This window comes from Macrotis lagotis, chromosome 2 (assembly GCF_037893015.1).
Source record: "Macrotis lagotis isolate mMagLag1 chromosome 2, bilby.v1.9.chrom.fasta, whole genome shotgun sequence".
NCBI classification, from domain to species: Eukaryota; Metazoa; Chordata; class Mammalia; order Peramelemorphia; family Peramelidae; genus Macrotis; species Macrotis lagotis.
The window spans coordinates 227,325,101-227,343,034 of NC_133659.1; the positions used below are offsets into that span (position 1 = coordinate 227,325,101).

Genomic DNA, 17,934 nt, shown 5'->3' on the forward strand with positions numbered 1-17,934 from the left:
CTGATGATTTTTGTTAGCGTTTCTAAAAACTGTCAGAAAACAATAGGGAAAAGGCAGTATCTTTGCTTTATTCTTTTTTTAAAAAAATTTATTTATTTAAGGCAATGGGTTTAAGTGATTTGAGTGTCTGAGACCAAATTTGAACTCAGGTACTTCTGATTCCAGGGCCAGTTCTCTATCTACTGTACCACCTAACTGCCCCCTCCTTGCTTTATTCGTGTATTTATTGAGAAAGTTTCTATTTTCTCCTCAAATAATGCTAGCATTTGGTTTTAGATACTATCCACCTCATCACTTCATTGCCTGAGATTTAGCATTCTTAAGTTACCTCTGTGCATCTTGTTTTCCTGTCACTCACTCAGGCTTATAAAGAAGTCTCGTGTTTTTTCAATGTTGTTGCTTTTCACTCCTGCCAAAGTTTCTTCCACAATTTTGTTGTTATGAATATTGCAATCTCATTTTCCTTCTGAGATTTGTTAGAACTAATTCTTTTTTCTTAATCTGATAATTGTGTTTTAAAATTTTATGTTGAGTTCCAAATTCTGACCCATAATCATTCTTCTTTGTATTTCATTTCTTTTTTGGACCATTTTAAAATTTCTTTTTGTTTGTAATCCCTAGGGAGTCCACAGGATTTGTTTTATATCAGTACTATTTACTATTTGCTAAGAGAACATATTTTCTTATTATTTGTTTTTGATTTTTGGGTCTTACTATTGATTTGTCTAGATGTCATTTTTGAGACTTTTTAACTTGTTATTTTTGGAGTTTTATTTTCCCATCATTTACTTTCTGGCTTTCCTTTTCCTGATGGGCAAACTACAGAGGCTGGGCTGCAAGGTAACAGCAACCTCCTATGTGCAGTGTCTAGAGTTGACCATCCTGGGTTCTGTCTAAGTAACCTCTCTGGCTACAGGACTAGCCCCAGAATGGGTTTCAGTTTTCCTTCTTTTTGGTTTGATGCAGTTGTCCATAATGTACCCTTCCCTGTTTCTTACTTTGCTCTCCTCATTTCCTTCAAGGTGTAACAGTCTCTTTATAGATGGTCTGAAGTTCAGGCAGAATAACTGAAGCTTTGTGGGTCCTATCCTGGTTAAAACCCTATTTGTGATTTGTCTTTGCTCTTGTTGGGAACATGTAGAGACTCATGGAGGAAGGATGCTGAGTAAGCACTAAAATATTAGGAATTTTTAGTGATGGGCCTTTACCTTGTTAAGGACTCAGTAGTGACCAATCTGTATCTTGCCAGTCAAACCCTCTAAACTTAATTTCATTCAGCTGATGGGGACATGTATACAAATGATAAAAGAGAACATTCCCCTTATGTATATGGTTGCAAAAGTATAATATGAATAATGAAGCTGTGTATGGAAGTAGGGAGAGGAGGGAATGAAAATGGAAATCATCATTAAGTAATCTATAAGATCTTGAATTCTAAAATTATGACAAGCGCTTGTCCTTCCATGTCTGCTTCCATTCAGTCCTAAACTTGATCTTTATCCTCACTGAAGCTTCCATTCCTTCCATCTCTCCTTGTTTTCCCAGTCTATCACCCTTCTTCTGGTTTCAATTTCTTCCCTTCTAATGACACTGCTTTCTCCCAATGGTGAAGTAGTTCAAATAAAGCATTCTCTCCTACCCCTGAAACTTTTGTTCTTTCTCCTTTTAATTTTTATATACTTCAAATAGTCAACCTCATGTCATTCTCATCATCTGTTTTCCTACTCCCAATTTGCTGAACATCACTGAAGGAAGTCATTGAATTATGACAATGTGTCCATTAAAGATTCATTTTATTTAACTTCAAATGGACTGTCTCAGAAATCATTTTTTTAAACTTTTGATTGACTTCCTATCACAACCCCCCCGCAATGACTGTTCCAAATCTCCTGTACTCTTATCAAAACCCCAAATATAGACTCAGCACTCTTTCTCTAAGCAGATAAACTATTTTACTGAAAAGATTGAGGCTATCTATAACAAGCTATCTCTTCCCTCCATTCTTTAAAAAGGATGACCCTCAATTCCAACCCTACTTTCCACTCTGCCTAACTTTTATTTCTGTAGGGGTTTAAACATCTATACCCATTCTTCCCTCATTTGCTCATCTCAGAGAAAGAAGTGATCTTGACTTTTGCCCTTGCCTTAGCTTATCCCTCCAATTTTACCCCAATCTCATCCCCTACTATCTTCTTTGGGAACTTACCAAGCAATAATTCCATTTTTCATCCATTAATCTTTGTTCTCTTTCCCTCAGTTCTTTCCTTTCTGCCTGCAAATATAATTGGTGTTTTCCAATCTTAAAAAACTTCACTTGACTGCAAAACATAGCTCCTGACACCGTGAATTTGCCAAAACTTTCAATGCTCTCCACTGATCTCTTGACAAATCTAGTGATGTTTCTTCATAGTTCGGTCTTTTCTTTGACTTTTCTGCAACTTTTGAAAATGATCGCCTCCTCCTGGATCCTCTCACCTCCTGGGACCTTTTATGACACTACTAGTATTTTCTTTTCCCTGTCAAACTTCTCTCATTCTATTTTGCTGCTTTCCACCTCCTCCTGCCTCTGAACATCAGGGTTCCCATGACCATGCTCTGGAATCTTTACTCTTTCTCTCCCTGTGTATCTTTTTCCCTGTCTCTGTGTCTGTCTGACTGTCTGTCTGTCTCTTTGGTTACTCTATCTTTTCTGTTCTTTTCTACTGCCATGGATCCAATTATTTCCTTTATGCAGATGACCCTCAAATACAGCCCAACTTTCTTCCCTGCCTAACATTTATTTTTATTTCCTTGGGAATTTTCCCTTGAAAAGATGCTATGTGAAATGGGTATTCTCATTTTAGGTGAATGCCAGCATTGATGACTGGAAGACTACCAAGTGGAAAGATATTAATGTGGAACAGATGGACTATGACTGTAAGAAGTTTTCTAAAGATGTAAGGAGTTTAGACAAAGAAATGAAAGCCTGGGATGCCTTTGTGGGGCTGGATAACACTGTGAAAAACATGATAACATCCCTCAGAGCTGTGAGCGAGCTTCAGAATCCAGCCATTAGGGACCGTCACTGGCAGCAGCTCATGCAGGCGACACAGGTACACCTGGAAACTTGGACTTAGTCAATGACCACTATGCTTTTGGCTGTATTTCCTATTATTAAGCCATTTGTTCTTATTAATATAATGTCAATGATAAAAACATTAATAATGGATCAAGTTTCTTCCCTAATAACTCTATCAGAGATAGGAATAGGCCTTATCACCCCAGTCTCAGATATAAATCAATCAGTCAATTAATAAACATTTCTTAAGTACCTACCATGTGGCAGGCTCTGTACTAAGCATTGGAAATACATAAAAGAGCAAAAAATCACCCTCAAGGAACTTACATTCCAATAGGAGGGATAACCTGCAAACAAATATATACAGGAAATAACTAATAGAGGGAAATAGAGGGAAAGTACTAGATTTAAAGTAAAGTAAAAGATGGGATGTGAAATGGAATTCAAAGAAAGCCAGGCCAGTGGGTAGAACAGTGAAGGGAGAACATTCTAGGCAGAGGATCAATTAGTGAAAATGGTGGGAGCTGTTTGTGGAGCATCTGGACAGCCAGGTATCAGTAGATCAAATGTATTTGACAACAAGTAAGCTGTACGAAGACTGGAAAGGTTGGGGTGGAGAGAGTAAGATTATAAAGGGTTTTTGCATGCTAGAGATTTTGCCTTTGAACCTGGAGGCAAGAGGAAGCCACTGGAGTTTAGAAGTCATTTGAGGTTTTCCTGGTAAACATACTGGAGTGGCTTACCATTTCCTTCTTCAATTCATTTTATAGTCTAAGAAACATTAGACAGAGAGAAGTGACTTGTCCAAGGTGACACAGCTTGTAAGACTCTGAAGCTGGATTTGATTTCAAATCTTCTTGAGTTCAGTGTCCTTTCCATTACTTAGCACCTACTGTTTTCAAGACATTATAAGAAATATTGGGTATACAAAGAAATATGTCAAGGTCCCTACCCTCTAAGAGTTGACAAATAAATGAACTAATTTTTTCCAGTAGATTAACTTATTTTTCTTTGAAGTATTCAAATGCTTGGAATTTCTTTATATTGTAAATGTGATAGAACGATAAATTCTATCCTTGAAAATGATAACCATTAAATGACCTTTGATCCTAGGTGAAATTTGAAATGTCAGATCAAACTACTTTGGCAGATTTACTATCGCTGAATTTACACAGATTTGAAGATGAGGTTCGTGGTATCGTAGACAAGGCTGTGAAGGAGTCTGGGATGGAAAAGGTACATTTTAACAGCTAAATTGGAGCCATAGCTTTAAAGGTATAAAGTACTTTTTTATGTATGGGAAAACTGAAGCCTAGAGAAATATAAAATGATTACACAAGGTTACATGAATAATGAATCTGGGAATTGGATTTAATCCTTAATGATTTGTCTCAAAACCAACCCTTTTCCCCCTGGACCAAACTTTCTCCTTAAAATCAAATTATCTCAATAGTTACACTGGCATTCAATGCCAATCATAATGTCTTTTCACTTAACTGAAGTTAAGTTGTGTGTGTCATTTTACCCATACAATTAGAGAAATGCTAAGGAAACCTTAGTTTTCTAAATGGCAACATCTTTTCTTTTTTTAATTACTTTTTGTTAATATCTTTTGTTTGTTACATCACCATTTTTACAATCCCAACTTCCTTTCTAATCTCCTTCCTAGAAGGTCATCTCATATGATAAATAATATTTTAAAGGCAAAAAAGGGGAAAAATTCAGAATAACTGTTCAATATATTAGAAAAAAGTTTGCAAATATGTGCAATGTGCAACACTAATGAACTTCCCACCTCTGTAGAAAGGCAGAATTTATTTTCAAGCTATAAGGACTAGTTCACTTGCAAGAGTTATAGTCCTGGGGCGGCTAGGTAGCACAGTGAGATAGAGCACCAGCCCTGGAGTCAGGAGTACCTGGGTTCAAATCTGGTCTCAAACACTTAATAATTACCTAGCTTGTGTGGCCTTGGGCAAGCCACTTAACCCCATTCGCCTTGCAAAAACCTTAAAAAAAAGAAAAAAGAGTTATAGTCCTATAAGTATACAAATTGAATTTTAAAATAGATTGAATCCTATATAACTTCAAAATTACTTAAATTTCATTTTTGCTTTTCAAATTTCATTGATTCCTAATACTTCCACTTGAAGCTATTTTGTCAAGTAGTCAGTGGTATGTTAATATACATTTAAAGTCATTGGAAAAATTCATAAAGTCTGAAGTAAGTCTTTTAATAAAATTAAAAATATCCTTAATAACTCAAATAATCACAATGTAGATTTCACATACTATTTTTCTTAGAGAATAGCAGAAATATTCCTTTTTTAAAATTTATTTTTATTAAAGATATTATTTGAGTTTTAGCATTTTCCCCCCAATCTCGCTTCCCTCCCCCCACCCCCCCACGGAAAGCACTAAAGCACTCTGTCAGTCTTTACTTTGTTTCCATGTTGTACCTTGATCCAAATTGGGTGTGATGAGAGAGAAATCATTTCCTTAAAGAAGAGAAGAGAAGTCTAAGAGGTAACAAGATCAGACAATAAAATATCTGTTTTTTTCTGGATTAAAGGGAATAGTCCTTGAAATTTGTTCAAACTCCACAGCTCCTTATCTGGATACAGATGGCACTCTCCTTTGCAGATGGCCCAAAATTGTTCCCAATTGTTGCTCTGATGGAATGAGCAAGTCCTTCAAGGTTGAACATCACCCCCATGTTGCTGTCAGGGTGTACAGTGTTTTTCTGGTTCTGCTCAGCTCACTCAGCATCAGTTCATGCAAATCCCTCCAGGCTTCCCTGAAATCCTGTCCCTCCTGGTTTCTAATAGAACAATAGTGTTCCATGACATACATATACCACAATTAATAGCAGAAATATTCTAGTGATGCTTGAGGTCATTGCAAAGTTTCATTTTAAAGGAACTAGATAAATTGATATATGTATGTGTATTTATATTAATTAAAAGGTTTTGAAATCACTGGATAGTACTTGGTCTACTATGGAATTTGAACATGAGCCCCACCCCAGAACTGGAACCATGATGCTGAAATCAGATGAAACTCTCATTGAAACTCTGGAAGACAACCAAGTTCAGCTTCAAGCCTTGCTCACATCCAAATATCTTGCCCATTTTGTGAAAGAAGTGACAAGCTGGCAAAAAAAACTATCAACAGCTGACTCTGTCATTGCTATCTGGTTTGAAGTGCAGAGAACTTGGAGCCATTTGGAGAGTATCTTCATTGGATCTGAAGATATTCGAGCTCAACTTCCTGAAGAGTCAAAACGTTTTGATGAAATTGATAGAGATTTTAAGGTGAGCAAAAAAAAATAACCCTCTTAAGTATTGTTTATAAAAACAATAGGAGCTAGGATGAGTGCAAAAGCAAAAGATGGTAGGTTACAGAGAACTGAAATCATGTTTGATGTAAGGGAGGAAAAACTTAGAAGCAATTAGAATTATCCTGAAGTGGATTAAACTCCTTCAGTAAATAGTGGTTCACCCATCCTTGTAGAGCTTCACAAAGTCTGGATGGCGATTTATTAGACCTGATGTAGAGGGAATTCTTGTTCAGCTATGGGTTGCAACAATGAGTTTTGAGTTTCCTTCTACCTGAAATGTTCTCTGAAAACTGAGTGATAATAGAGATTTCTCTATAGAGTTCAAGTTTTGTATCTGCTTCTTACAGGTTGTGTGACTTTGGGCAAGTCACACTAAAAACCTGGGCAAAGTGTGATGAAAATTGTTCCTTGTCTGTGTTCCTGTCCATTTAAGATTTTCAGGTGTTGCCAAAACACCTAATAATTTAACCACAAAATAAATACCCACCATGGAGAGCAAAACATTCTAAATTAAAAAAGATTTGGTCTAAAAAAAAAAGCAATTTGAAAAAGTGAAAAACAGTGTGACATAATGGATGAAGAGCCAGTGTCAGAGTCAGCAAGTCCTGCTTCAAATTACAACTTTTTATTACTCCCAAATAATTTTATACAGCTCAGTGGCACAATGAATAGAGTGCCAGATCTGAATCTAAGAAGACCCATCTTCAAGAATTCAAATCTGCACTCAGATAAATTACTATCTGTGTGTCCCTGGGCAAGTCACTTAACCCTATTTAATTCAGTTTCCTCACTTAGCAAACCACTTCAATATTTTTTCAATATCTCTGCCAAGATGGGGTCATAAACAGGGTCTGAAAAAAATGACTGAACAACAAAGATAACAATTCTAAGCTACATAATAGTTGTGCTTCTGAATTAGTAAAGCGAGTTTCCTTGCTGGAAAGGTATGAAATCACAAGTCTGGACAAAAATATATACAAATATTCCTCTTTGCATGCACTCTGTGATGCATTCTTTGTAACTGCTTTCTTTCCCTATCCTAACTTCAAATACGTTGTGTCCTCCAGATCAAGACCTTCACCCCAGCAGCAGATGGCTCTTGAATGGGTTCCCCATTTTCATTCAGTAGTGGAATGACCTCCTCTTCCTGGGCACTGGCATTTTGATTTTGTAAAAGATCAGTCTGGTTTTTGTCTTGCTTCTGGGAGAAATCACGGCTCCTAATTCACTAATGGAATGTCTTTTCTGCACAGGAATTAATGGAAGATGCTATCAAAACACCCAATGTTGTGGAAGCAACTAATAAGCCAGGCCTTTTTAACAAATTTGAGGGTTTGCAAAAAGGGTGAGTGTTGGGGACCTTTCCTGAGGGAGACATTAAAAAAAGTATCAAAAGACTGAATTTTTTAAAAAAAAGTTAGCTCAAGAGTTAACCAATTGTAAATTGGTCTAATTTTCTAACATTAACAAAATCATTAATAAATTCTATTCTCGCAATTCCCCTGGTCCTTGAAGGCAAGGATTATTTTATTTTTATTTCCACATTCCCCTTAATTCTAGTACCTTCCTTCTATTGATTAACTCCAATTATCCTCCATATATACCTTGATCATAAAATCCCACCCCCACCCAGTCTTTTTTAAATTGATATTTTATTTTTATTTTTCCAATTACATGTTATAAAAGTTTTCAACATTCATCCACATGTACATGCATATTTTAAGTTACATAATTCCTTCCTCCCTTCCTTCCCAGACCCCCTCTCTTCAGTGGTGAACAGTATTGTACATATTGTACATACACATTTGTGTTTAACACGTTTACAAATTAGTCACTTTCTGTATGAGAAATTAGGATAAGGGAAAAGAAAGACTACCAGGGGGAACTAGGTGGCGCAGTGGATTGAGCATTGGTCCTGAAGTCAGGAGGACCTGAGTTCAAATGCTACTTCAGACACTTAATAATTTCCTAGCTGTGTGACCTTGGGCAAGTCATTTAACCCCATTTCCTTGCCAAAAAAAGAAAGAAAATCCTGTGATAGGAAAAAAAAACATAAGAGAAGTTTTCACATAGTAGGGTTTTTTTAGGGGGGGGGGGTTTCTTCCTCTGGATAAGGTAGAATTATCCATAGTATGTCTCCTAGGGTTGTCCTAGCTCTCTGAACTGCTGAGAACAGCTACATCTATCAAGGTTGATCAACTCACAATGTTGTTAAGGTGTACAATGTTCTCTTCCACCCAGTCTTTATTAGATGGTGAGCTTTCTGAGAGTTGAAATTGTGATTTTTTGCCTTTCTTTGTATGTTTAGCACTTAGTTATGGTGTCCAGAATACATTAGGTGCTTAACAGACCCTGAAGATAGTGAGGTCATCCATCACCTGTATCCTGGGCCATGATTCATCGTTCTGATTTTTGTCTCACCACTGGAGGATAGAGGTTGATGCCTATGTAACTCTGCCTCACTTGAATCCAATTCATGTGCAAGTCAAGGCATCATCCCACGGTGTCACTTGTCCTCTTTGAAAGGAAGGATAAACAGCAAGATTCTCATCTTGTCTTTGACTAACATCCCCATTGCCCAACAGAGTAGGCAGCACAGAGTAGAGAGTTAATGTGTGCTGATTTTAATTGAATTGAAAAAATTTAATTTTAACAGACTAAAATTTTAATAGCAATGTTGAACAATGTGATTCCAAGGGGCTACATGTGCTGAATTAAATGTACTAATGGAACCTAGTCCAGACTTCCTTAGTTATTCTGACTTTGTGAAGATGGAGCCACTCTCTCCTACAATTGTCAATACAATGTGATATCTGGAAAAGAATAGAAAACTAGACATTATAGCATAATTAAGTTGTTTTCTTTTCTTCTTTGCCTCTAGTTTGTCACTTTGTGAAAAGGCTTTGGCAGAATACTTAGAGACAAAAAGACTTGCTTTCCCTAGGTTCTACTTTGTCTCTTCTGCTGACCTGCTGGACATTTTATCCAATGGAAATGATCCAGTAGAGGTAGGTAGTATAGTAATATTACTCTTCAGACCCTCACCGCCCTAAGGCCAGGCAGTCTACATTTCTCTCTCCTCTAGGGTCTGTTCAGTACCCTTTAGAGGGTGTGGGGCTGCCTAAGCTCTCTGTCATTGATTCCTGCTCCATCAATGCTATTGCCTCAATTATAGGCATCCTTTGCATCCCTCAGTTCAGTGTAATCCCTTAACAAATTTACTTTTAAAAAGAATGTTTGGGGCAGCTAAGTGGTGTAGTGGATAGAGCACCGGCCCTGGAGTCAGAAGTCCCTGAGTTCAAATCCGGCCTCAGACATTTAATAATTACCTAGCTGTGTGGCCTTGGGCAAGCCATTTAACCCCATTTGCCTTGCAAAAACCTAAAAAAAAAGTTTGCCTCAAAGGTATAGCAAGAATGGCATAAAAACATTTCCCTAAGATCTGGGGGACATAATCCCTCCCTGTATGACATCATACTTGGGGGGAAGATAGGGGAGGGATAAGGTTCACATTTTAGTTTAGTTCCTATTTAGCACAATCTGAGGTCCAAAGTCTCACCTTGGACTTAAGTTCTGGGCACCCTGGTTTCTCAGGGCTTTTCTGCTCGAACTTGCTGGATATAAAGCCTGGAATCCTTCCTCTTCCAGGTTTCCCATGTTATAAAATGTGACAATACTAAACTCCTCTGATCAAGGAAGTCAAAGGCAAAAATAAAAGTCCAATATATACTAATATATTCCTAATAGTACTTTCTGTAATAGCAAAACAAACAAGAAAAAACTCATCAGGAAAAAAATGAGTGCCCATTGACAGAACAAATTGTGATATATTGAGGTAATAGAATGGTATCACAACATAAAGTAGCAATGGAAAGAGCACTGATTCTGGAGTCAGAGGATCTGAGTTCAAATCCTAACTTTGACACTTACTACTTGTGTAAGTTTGGATAAGTCATTTAATCTTTTTGGGTCTCAATTTCCTCATCTGAAAAAGAGGAGTTAGACTCTGGAATCTCTGAATCTGACTCTGAACCTCTCAATCAGTGATTATGATGCCAAGAAAGGATGATAATGATAATAATAACAATAAGAATTCATTATATAGTACTTTGAGGTTTACAAAGTGCTCTACAAATAATGTATCTCATTTTATGCTCTGAACAACCGTGGGAGGTAAATGCTATTATTTTCATTTTAGAGTTGAATAAACTGAGGTTAAGTGCCTTGCCCTTGGTCACATAGCTAGCAATTGTCTGAGGCCAGATTTGAATTTTCAGGTATTGCTTATTCAAGGTCCAACAATCTCTCCACTCTACCCCTTTTCTGCCTCTAAATTAAAGATATTCAGAGAAATATAGAGGAATTATATATGAACTTAGACAAAAAGAAAAAAGCAAAGTCAAGAGAATAATATAATAATTATATTAATGTAAGTAAATTAAATGATAAATTAAACATTAAATAATGTAGGTAAAATGAAAAACCAGCTGAATGCAGATTAATTACAATTTTTCTTGGTTACTGAAAACATGATAAAGGTCCACTTCCTTCTCAGAAGAATTATGAGGTCATAGGTGTAGAATATTATATTCTCAGATGTGTTTGCTCTGTCATTTGGTAATAGTTGAAAATTTTTTTGTTACAAGAGGATTCAATGGATGGGCATAACTGAAGAATGACTTGTATAAACAATAAAAAGCTTCTCTAAAACTTTAAAATATAGATTATGTGATTTGTTTTCTCTTGCTTAGGTTGCCCGCCATCTGTCTAAACTTTTTGACAGTTTGTGTAAATTGAAATTCCAACTAGATGAAGAAGAGAAACCTATAAAAATGGCCTCAGGAATGTTTAGCAAGGAAGATGAATATGTGGATTTTGATAGGGAATGTGACTTGTCAGGACAGGTACATTCACATAATAAGTATATTTAGTAGTTTCTCATTATGCTCTTTGGACTGTTAAAGTATGAAAGTTGGAGATGAATACATGATGGTCGAGATCTACCATTTTAGACTTTATTTAAAAAAATTTCAATGTATCATTTTATTTATTTTAAACATTTTTCTTTTTTAAATTTGAGTTCAAATTGTCTCCCTTCCATTCTTCTCCACTCACTGAGAAGGCAAGCAATATGATAGCAGTTACTTGTGAGATGCATGTGAAATCAGGTGTTTCAATATTATCCATATTTCAAGAAAAAAAGTGAGAAAATTATATTTCAATTTTCACTCAGTTTACCAATTTTCTCTGCAATGTGGCTAGCATTTTTTCATCATCAATCCTTTGGAATTGCCTTAGATTATTGTATTGAAACAAGTGTTGGGGGCAGCTAGGTAGCACGGTGGATAGAGCACTGGCCCTGGAGTTGGGAGACCTTGAGTTCAGATCTCCTCAGACACTTAATAATTGCCTAGCTGTGTGACCTCGGGCAAGTCACTCAACCCCATTAACTTAAATAAAAAAAAATTTAAAAGAAAAAAAGAAACAAGTGTCTTTCATAGTTGTTCATCATTACAAGATTGATATTACTGTGCACAGTGATATCCTGGTTCACCATCACCATCCATCAGTTCATGTACATTTTTTGAAAACATCCCCCTCATCATTTCTTTTTTTTTTTTTGCAAGGCAATGGGGTTAAGTGGCTTGCCTGAGGACACACAGCAAGATAATTATTAAGTGTCTGAGACCGGATTTGAACTCAGGTACACCTGACTCCAGGGCTGTTGCTCTATCCACTGCACCACCTAGCCAGCCCCCCATCATTTCTTACTGCACAATTATGCTCCATCACAATTATATGTCACCACTTGTTCAACCATTTTCCAATTGATAAGCATCCCTTTGATTTCTAATTCTTTGCCATCATAAAAAGAGCTACAACAAATATTTTTGTACATACAGGTCCTTTTCCTTTCTCTTTTGTCTCTTTGGAATACAGACCTAGTAGTGGTATTGCCGACTCAAAGTATTTGCACAGTTTTAGAGTCCTTGGGGCATCATTCTAATTTATTCTCTGGAATGGTTGGGCCATTCACTATTCTACCAGTAGTTCATTAGATAGTGCAGTAGATAGGGCAATGGAATTCAAATCCAACCTCAGACACTTGACTTTTACTAGTTGTGTGATCTTGGGCAAGTCACTTAACCCTGACTGCCTCGTGGTCAGGGGCATCTCCAGTCATCCTGATTCATATCTACTCACTGGACACAGATGGATCTGGAGTAGAAAGTGAAGCTAGTGACTCAGCACAGCTCCTCCTCACTCAAATCCAAATCATGTGCTTGTCATGGCATCACTTCCATAATATCATGGTCATCTTTGATAACAAAGGACAGATATCATCATCATCATCTTCATCCTCATCCTCATCATTTCCCTCTCATGCCTTCCAGCATTTGTCATTTCTGATCAGTGCGAGATACCTCAAAATTGTTTTTATTTGCATCTTTCTAATCAATAGTGATTTAGAGCATTTTTTCATATAATTATAAATAGCTTTGATTCCTTCTGAAATATTATTTCATTTTTCCCATGATGCTTTGACGTTGAAGTTGAATTTATCTCAACATTTTTGCTACTATTATAATTGTATTGTAATATTGACACAGCATTTTGCTTTCTTTGTGAAGTATACTTTTTTTTTTACTCCTTGCTCAGTGAAATTTTATATCCTAATTTTGTTTGAAATCCTTTTTCTAGGTCTGACTTACTTTTGATTTGTATTCATTTTGCTTTCTAGTATCCTGTAGAGAATGTTTGATGGGGAAAAGACAACATATAAAAGGGGAGCTGAAAAGCAGGGGATGGGTAGAAAGAAATTACCTATGACAGGACATGGTGACTAAGTCTGGAGGATGAGAGATGACAGATCTGGGACCCTTCTGCCAATTGGAGATTCTGGGAAAAACCTCACCAATTGGAGAAGAGACCTTCAGGTTTTTTGCAAAGCAAATGGGGTTAAGTGGCTTGCCCAAGGCCACATAGCTAGGTAATTATTAAGTGTCTGAGGTCAGAGTTGAACTCAGGTACTCCTGACTCCAGGGCTGGTGCTCTATCCACTGTGCCACCTAGCTGTTCCTAAAATAAAACTAAATTTAAAAAAGACCTTAGAACACATATGCAACATAAAAAACGTCTTTGTAAAAATGTTGTAATGTTTGCAAGTTGTATATATATTGTATATATGTGTATATATATATATATGTATAAAATGATTTATCTCTGATTTTTTTAAGAGAATTCATTATAGTTACTCTAAAAGTCCTGTAGTTTCTTACATCCAACAAATGTGTGTGGATTCCAGCAACCCACCAGTATGAAGTAGGTTGGAATAATGTTGCCTATATCATGAATTCATTAGACAGAATTCCCAGGTCTACTAGGTTCTTCTTTCTCTATTCCTTGAATCTTCTGAAAGCACAATTTACTTCATCAGCCTCTAGATCTATGTCCAGTTGTCTTCTGGAATAGTCAAATCCCATCTCTATGATTTAGTTTCCAAGGATGAAGTCCTTGGGATTAAGACTTTCTCATTTTGTCTTTCACATTTATTTTGGTTGCAAAGAGTCTCTATCCATTCATTGCTCTCTCTGAACTTCACTCTCATCATAAGCAGTAATTGTTGATAATAAGCCAATTAAAGAAGTCTACAGAATTTTGCTCATACTGATCATTTATTTGGATTGGTTTTTATCACCAGGTTGAAGTCTGGCTAAATAAAGTGCTTGATCGAATGCGTGCCACACTCCGCCATGAAATCCCAGAGGCTGTGGTGACATATGAAGAAAAGCCACGGGAACAATGGATTTTTGATTATCCTGCCCAGGTCTGGAATACAATCACTGACTTTACAACTTTCAATCACATTTTTTTTCTATTTATTGTTTTGAATCATAATGTTCCATACTACTTTGTGATCTTTTGAGTAATAGAACTAGAAGCAATGTATGGAGTTGTCAAAGAGACAGGTTTTGTCTTAATAACAGGAAAAATTTCCTAGGTATACAAAAATGGAATGGGCTTCTTAGATGGTAGGTTTCCCTTTCCTGATGGGAATACAGCCTGGATGACCAATTGTCAGAGGTATTATAGCAGGGTAAGAATTGTTTGGGTAAGAGCTATACTAACAACAGTTAGAATTTATATAAAATTTTATACTTTGTAAAGAGCTTTACATGTATTATCTGATTTGATCTTCACAACAAACAAGAGAGGAAGGTTCCATTATTCCCATTTTATAGATGAGGAAACTGAGGCAGACAGGGGTAACTTGTCTTGCTCACTGTCTCACAGTGATTCACAAAGATAGATTTAAATTCAGATCTTCCTGACCCCAGGTCCAGTGCTCTATATCCAATGCACCAGTGTTTTCTGAAGTCCCTATTAAAACTGTGATTCACTGAGACATACATTATGAAAGGAAAGAGACCTATCTCTTTGGAGTTCTGAGAGGTCAAGAATCCATTTTTGAAACATATTAGCTATATGTCCTAGTGGTCTAAGTCACAAAAGCCCTCAAAGCTTCAGTTTCCTTATAAAACTTAAAAGTGTCATATAAGTATGAGCTTATATGATGGGGGGGGAGTATGAGCTTATATGGTAGTTAACATCTTTATAGGCATATTTTATTGTTTGCATACCAATAGAAAAATGGAATAACATAAAATGTTTTTAAAAGTATTATGTGGTTTAAAATAATTATTCCTGACTCTGGCCATTTAAGCATGTGGAGTTGTTTGGGGAACTTTTTAACAGATTGCTTTGACATGCACTCAAATCTGGTGGACAACAGAAGTTGGAATGGCATTTGCAAGATTGGAAGAAGGTTATGAAAATGCAATTAAAGATTACAACAAAAAGCAGGTACATGACTTGGTATTTCCCTTTGTGCTTTGGGATAATTTGTAAGAAACTGATGATACCATCTTTCATCTCACTCTCTTAAAAATGACTTAAACCCTCTCTGAGTCTCAATAAAATAAAGGTCCTAAGATCATTTCTAGCTATAAATCAGTCTTCTGATCTTCTACAATGCTTATCATTTACATATTTGTAACTATAAAGGGAAAATGGGGGTTAGATAAGCCAGGATACCATCATGGGCTATCCATCAGCCATGTTTTTAATCTCACTGTCCTGTATTATTTGGTAACATGTATCCTATGCCATGGAAACAAAGGCTGGCCTCCTTCCTCCTCATAAAACTCACTTCCCTCAATACATAGCATTTCAGAGTGCTACCATACCTTTGCTAATGAGGTTAAAAAAAAATTTATTGTTGGATTCTGATTATCCAATTCATTTAGTATTCATCATATATGTGCTTATACCAATAATAGCAAAGTCCTAGCTCAATGATGCACAAAGAGTGGAAGTTCCTCAAGGTCCTCAATTGATTGTTTTATTGACTATCTGGAAAAATGGCATTGTTTTTCCAGATTAGCCAGCTGAACATCTTGATTACACTGCTTATCGGAAATTTAACTGCTGGAGATAGAATGAAAATAATGACCATTTGTACCATTGATGTTCATGCCCGAGATGTTGTTGCAAAGATGATTTTGGCCAAGGTAAGTGCTCTTCTTCATCTTTCTTCTTAAGTCCATTAGGCAGAGTCCCCAGAATGTCACGGTAATTTTGCAGATGTTTACAGATTATATAATGTATCAACAGATCTGAATACTTCTTAGGTAAATATTTCATTGCAAGACACTGGATTTAGGAAAAGGATGACAGAATCTGTAGTCAGTTGTGTTGTGGGGATTAGGGATAGAGAACAACAAACAATCCCGAACTTAATACCTAACTAACAAGAAAAATAAATTAATTTTCATTATGTTAATTAGTAATAAATATATTAATTAAATAATTAAAATGGAAACAGTCTGGGATAAATTCTCCTCTCCCCACTTTCTTTCCTCCCACCCTATATGGTGGCCTCCCCAGGAGTTTCTCTACCTCACACCAAAAGAGGGCATATTCTGTATCATTTATACCTGGCAGTGTTTGCAACACTTATCCAGGGGAGCAAAAATTCTTAGTTACTGATTTCACCAGAAACAATCCGGCACTGGTAGACCAATCCATACTCTCCATATTGATCAATTTACAAAAAAGAATGTAATTTCACTGTGGTATAGTAGGGAAAACATCTGACTTTTAAACATAGAAGATGTGTATTCCCATCCCAATTCCACTTTTTGGCTATGTGATGTTAGGCAGGTCATTTACTCTTAGTCTCAATTTCTTAACTATAAAATAGGAATAATAAAAACTGCTCTATCCACCTCGTTGGGTTATTTTGGGAATCAAAAAAAATAATGTAGGCAAAAGTGCTTGTAATAAGGTAAATAGATTGTTATGTAAATTGTTACTATTATTTTTTACATATAATAGTAGGGGGAAAAGGTGAAGGACAAACATCATCAGCCAATAGAGCTTGTATTCTAGAATTGTACTTTTTTTTTTTGCAAGGCAATGAATTAGGTTAAGTGGCTTGCCCAAGGCCACACAGCTAGGTAATAAGTGTCTTGAGACCAGGTACTCCTGACTTCAGGGCCAATGCTCTATCCACTGCACCACCTAGCCACCACCTAGGCACCACCAAGCCTCCCCCTAGCATTGTATTTTAAAATTCCCAGTCATCTTCCCCTAAGGTATCAGAGGTTAGGACTTCTTTATTTCTTCTAGCTTTATGAAATAGTCTATTTGAAAGCATTCAAAAATGATTCCAGACTTAGGTGTGCTTGAGAGGGTAATGGGTAAGAAGAAAGGAGAGGGGGATCAGTTGAAATAGGGGACAATAAGGTATTAAGGAATTCAGTCTTGCTATAGGCTTAGGTTCTAAACCCAGCTTTGCTCTTTTCTAAGTTGGTCATCATCTACTATCCAGATGTCAGGGTTCTTAGAGTTCCCAGTTCCTTCTGAAATAATTTTTCCTCCTTTTAGGTGGAAAATTCTCAAGCGTTCACCTGGCAGTCTCAGCTTCGGCATCGTTGGGATGATGAAAAAGGACATTGCTTTGCCAACATCTGTGATGCTCAAATTAGATATTCCTATGAATATTTGGGCAATACACCCCGACTGGTAATCACGCCACTCACTGACAGGTTTGGAAGATTCAATTTCTTGGATTTATCATATAGCTAGAAAAGATAGTGAGATCACTTTGTTCAAGGGACTGGCATCAGTGTCTCAAATAAAGGACATAACTTATTCTTAAGGAGGTGATAGTTCCATTGGATCCTGGTGAGACCATATTTGTATTGTAGCATGAAAAGTCTCACTTGATGCATTTGGCTACTTCCCATCAACAGCCACTGTGCAAAATCTCCAATGGTCATAAGAGAGTGCTGTTCAAAAGCTATAAATTTTGCACATTTCCTTGAAAATAATATCCATTCTTAAAAATCAAGATATACATAAATATGCTTAGTGCACACCTATGTCTTGAGTATTTTGTTTAGTTCTTTGCACCACATTTTGGTCTCATCATATGAGGATCAATTGAATCAAGTGGGGATGTTGAGCCTAGAGG

The 17,934-nt window shown here is 36.5% G+C and overlaps 1 protein-coding gene across 1 annotated transcript in view; it reads left to right on the forward strand.

The window, feature by feature from the left end:
* The window catches only part of DNAH17 (dynein axonemal heavy chain 17), a 167,789-nt gene that overhangs the window by 65,103 nt on the left and 84,752 nt on the right, over window positions 1–17,934 (forward strand). The window contains exons 26-35 of the mRNA XM_074225035.1: window positions 2,844–3,092; window positions 4,172–4,294; window positions 6,022–6,369; window positions 7,649–7,740; window positions 9,277–9,403; window positions 11,147–11,299; window positions 14,098–14,223; window positions 15,153–15,260; window positions 15,836–15,967; window positions 17,346–17,506. Of these exons, the coding sequence (XP_074081136.1) occupies window positions 2,844–3,092; window positions 4,172–4,294; window positions 6,022–6,369; window positions 7,649–7,740; window positions 9,277–9,403; window positions 11,147–11,299; window positions 14,098–14,223; window positions 15,153–15,260; window positions 15,836–15,967; window positions 17,346–17,506 (1,619 nt within the window). The remainder of the gene's footprint in view (window positions 1–2,843; window positions 3,093–4,171; window positions 4,295–6,021; window positions 6,370–7,648; window positions 7,741–9,276; window positions 9,404–11,146; window positions 11,300–14,097; window positions 14,224–15,152; window positions 15,261–15,835; window positions 15,968–17,345; window positions 17,507–17,934) is intronic.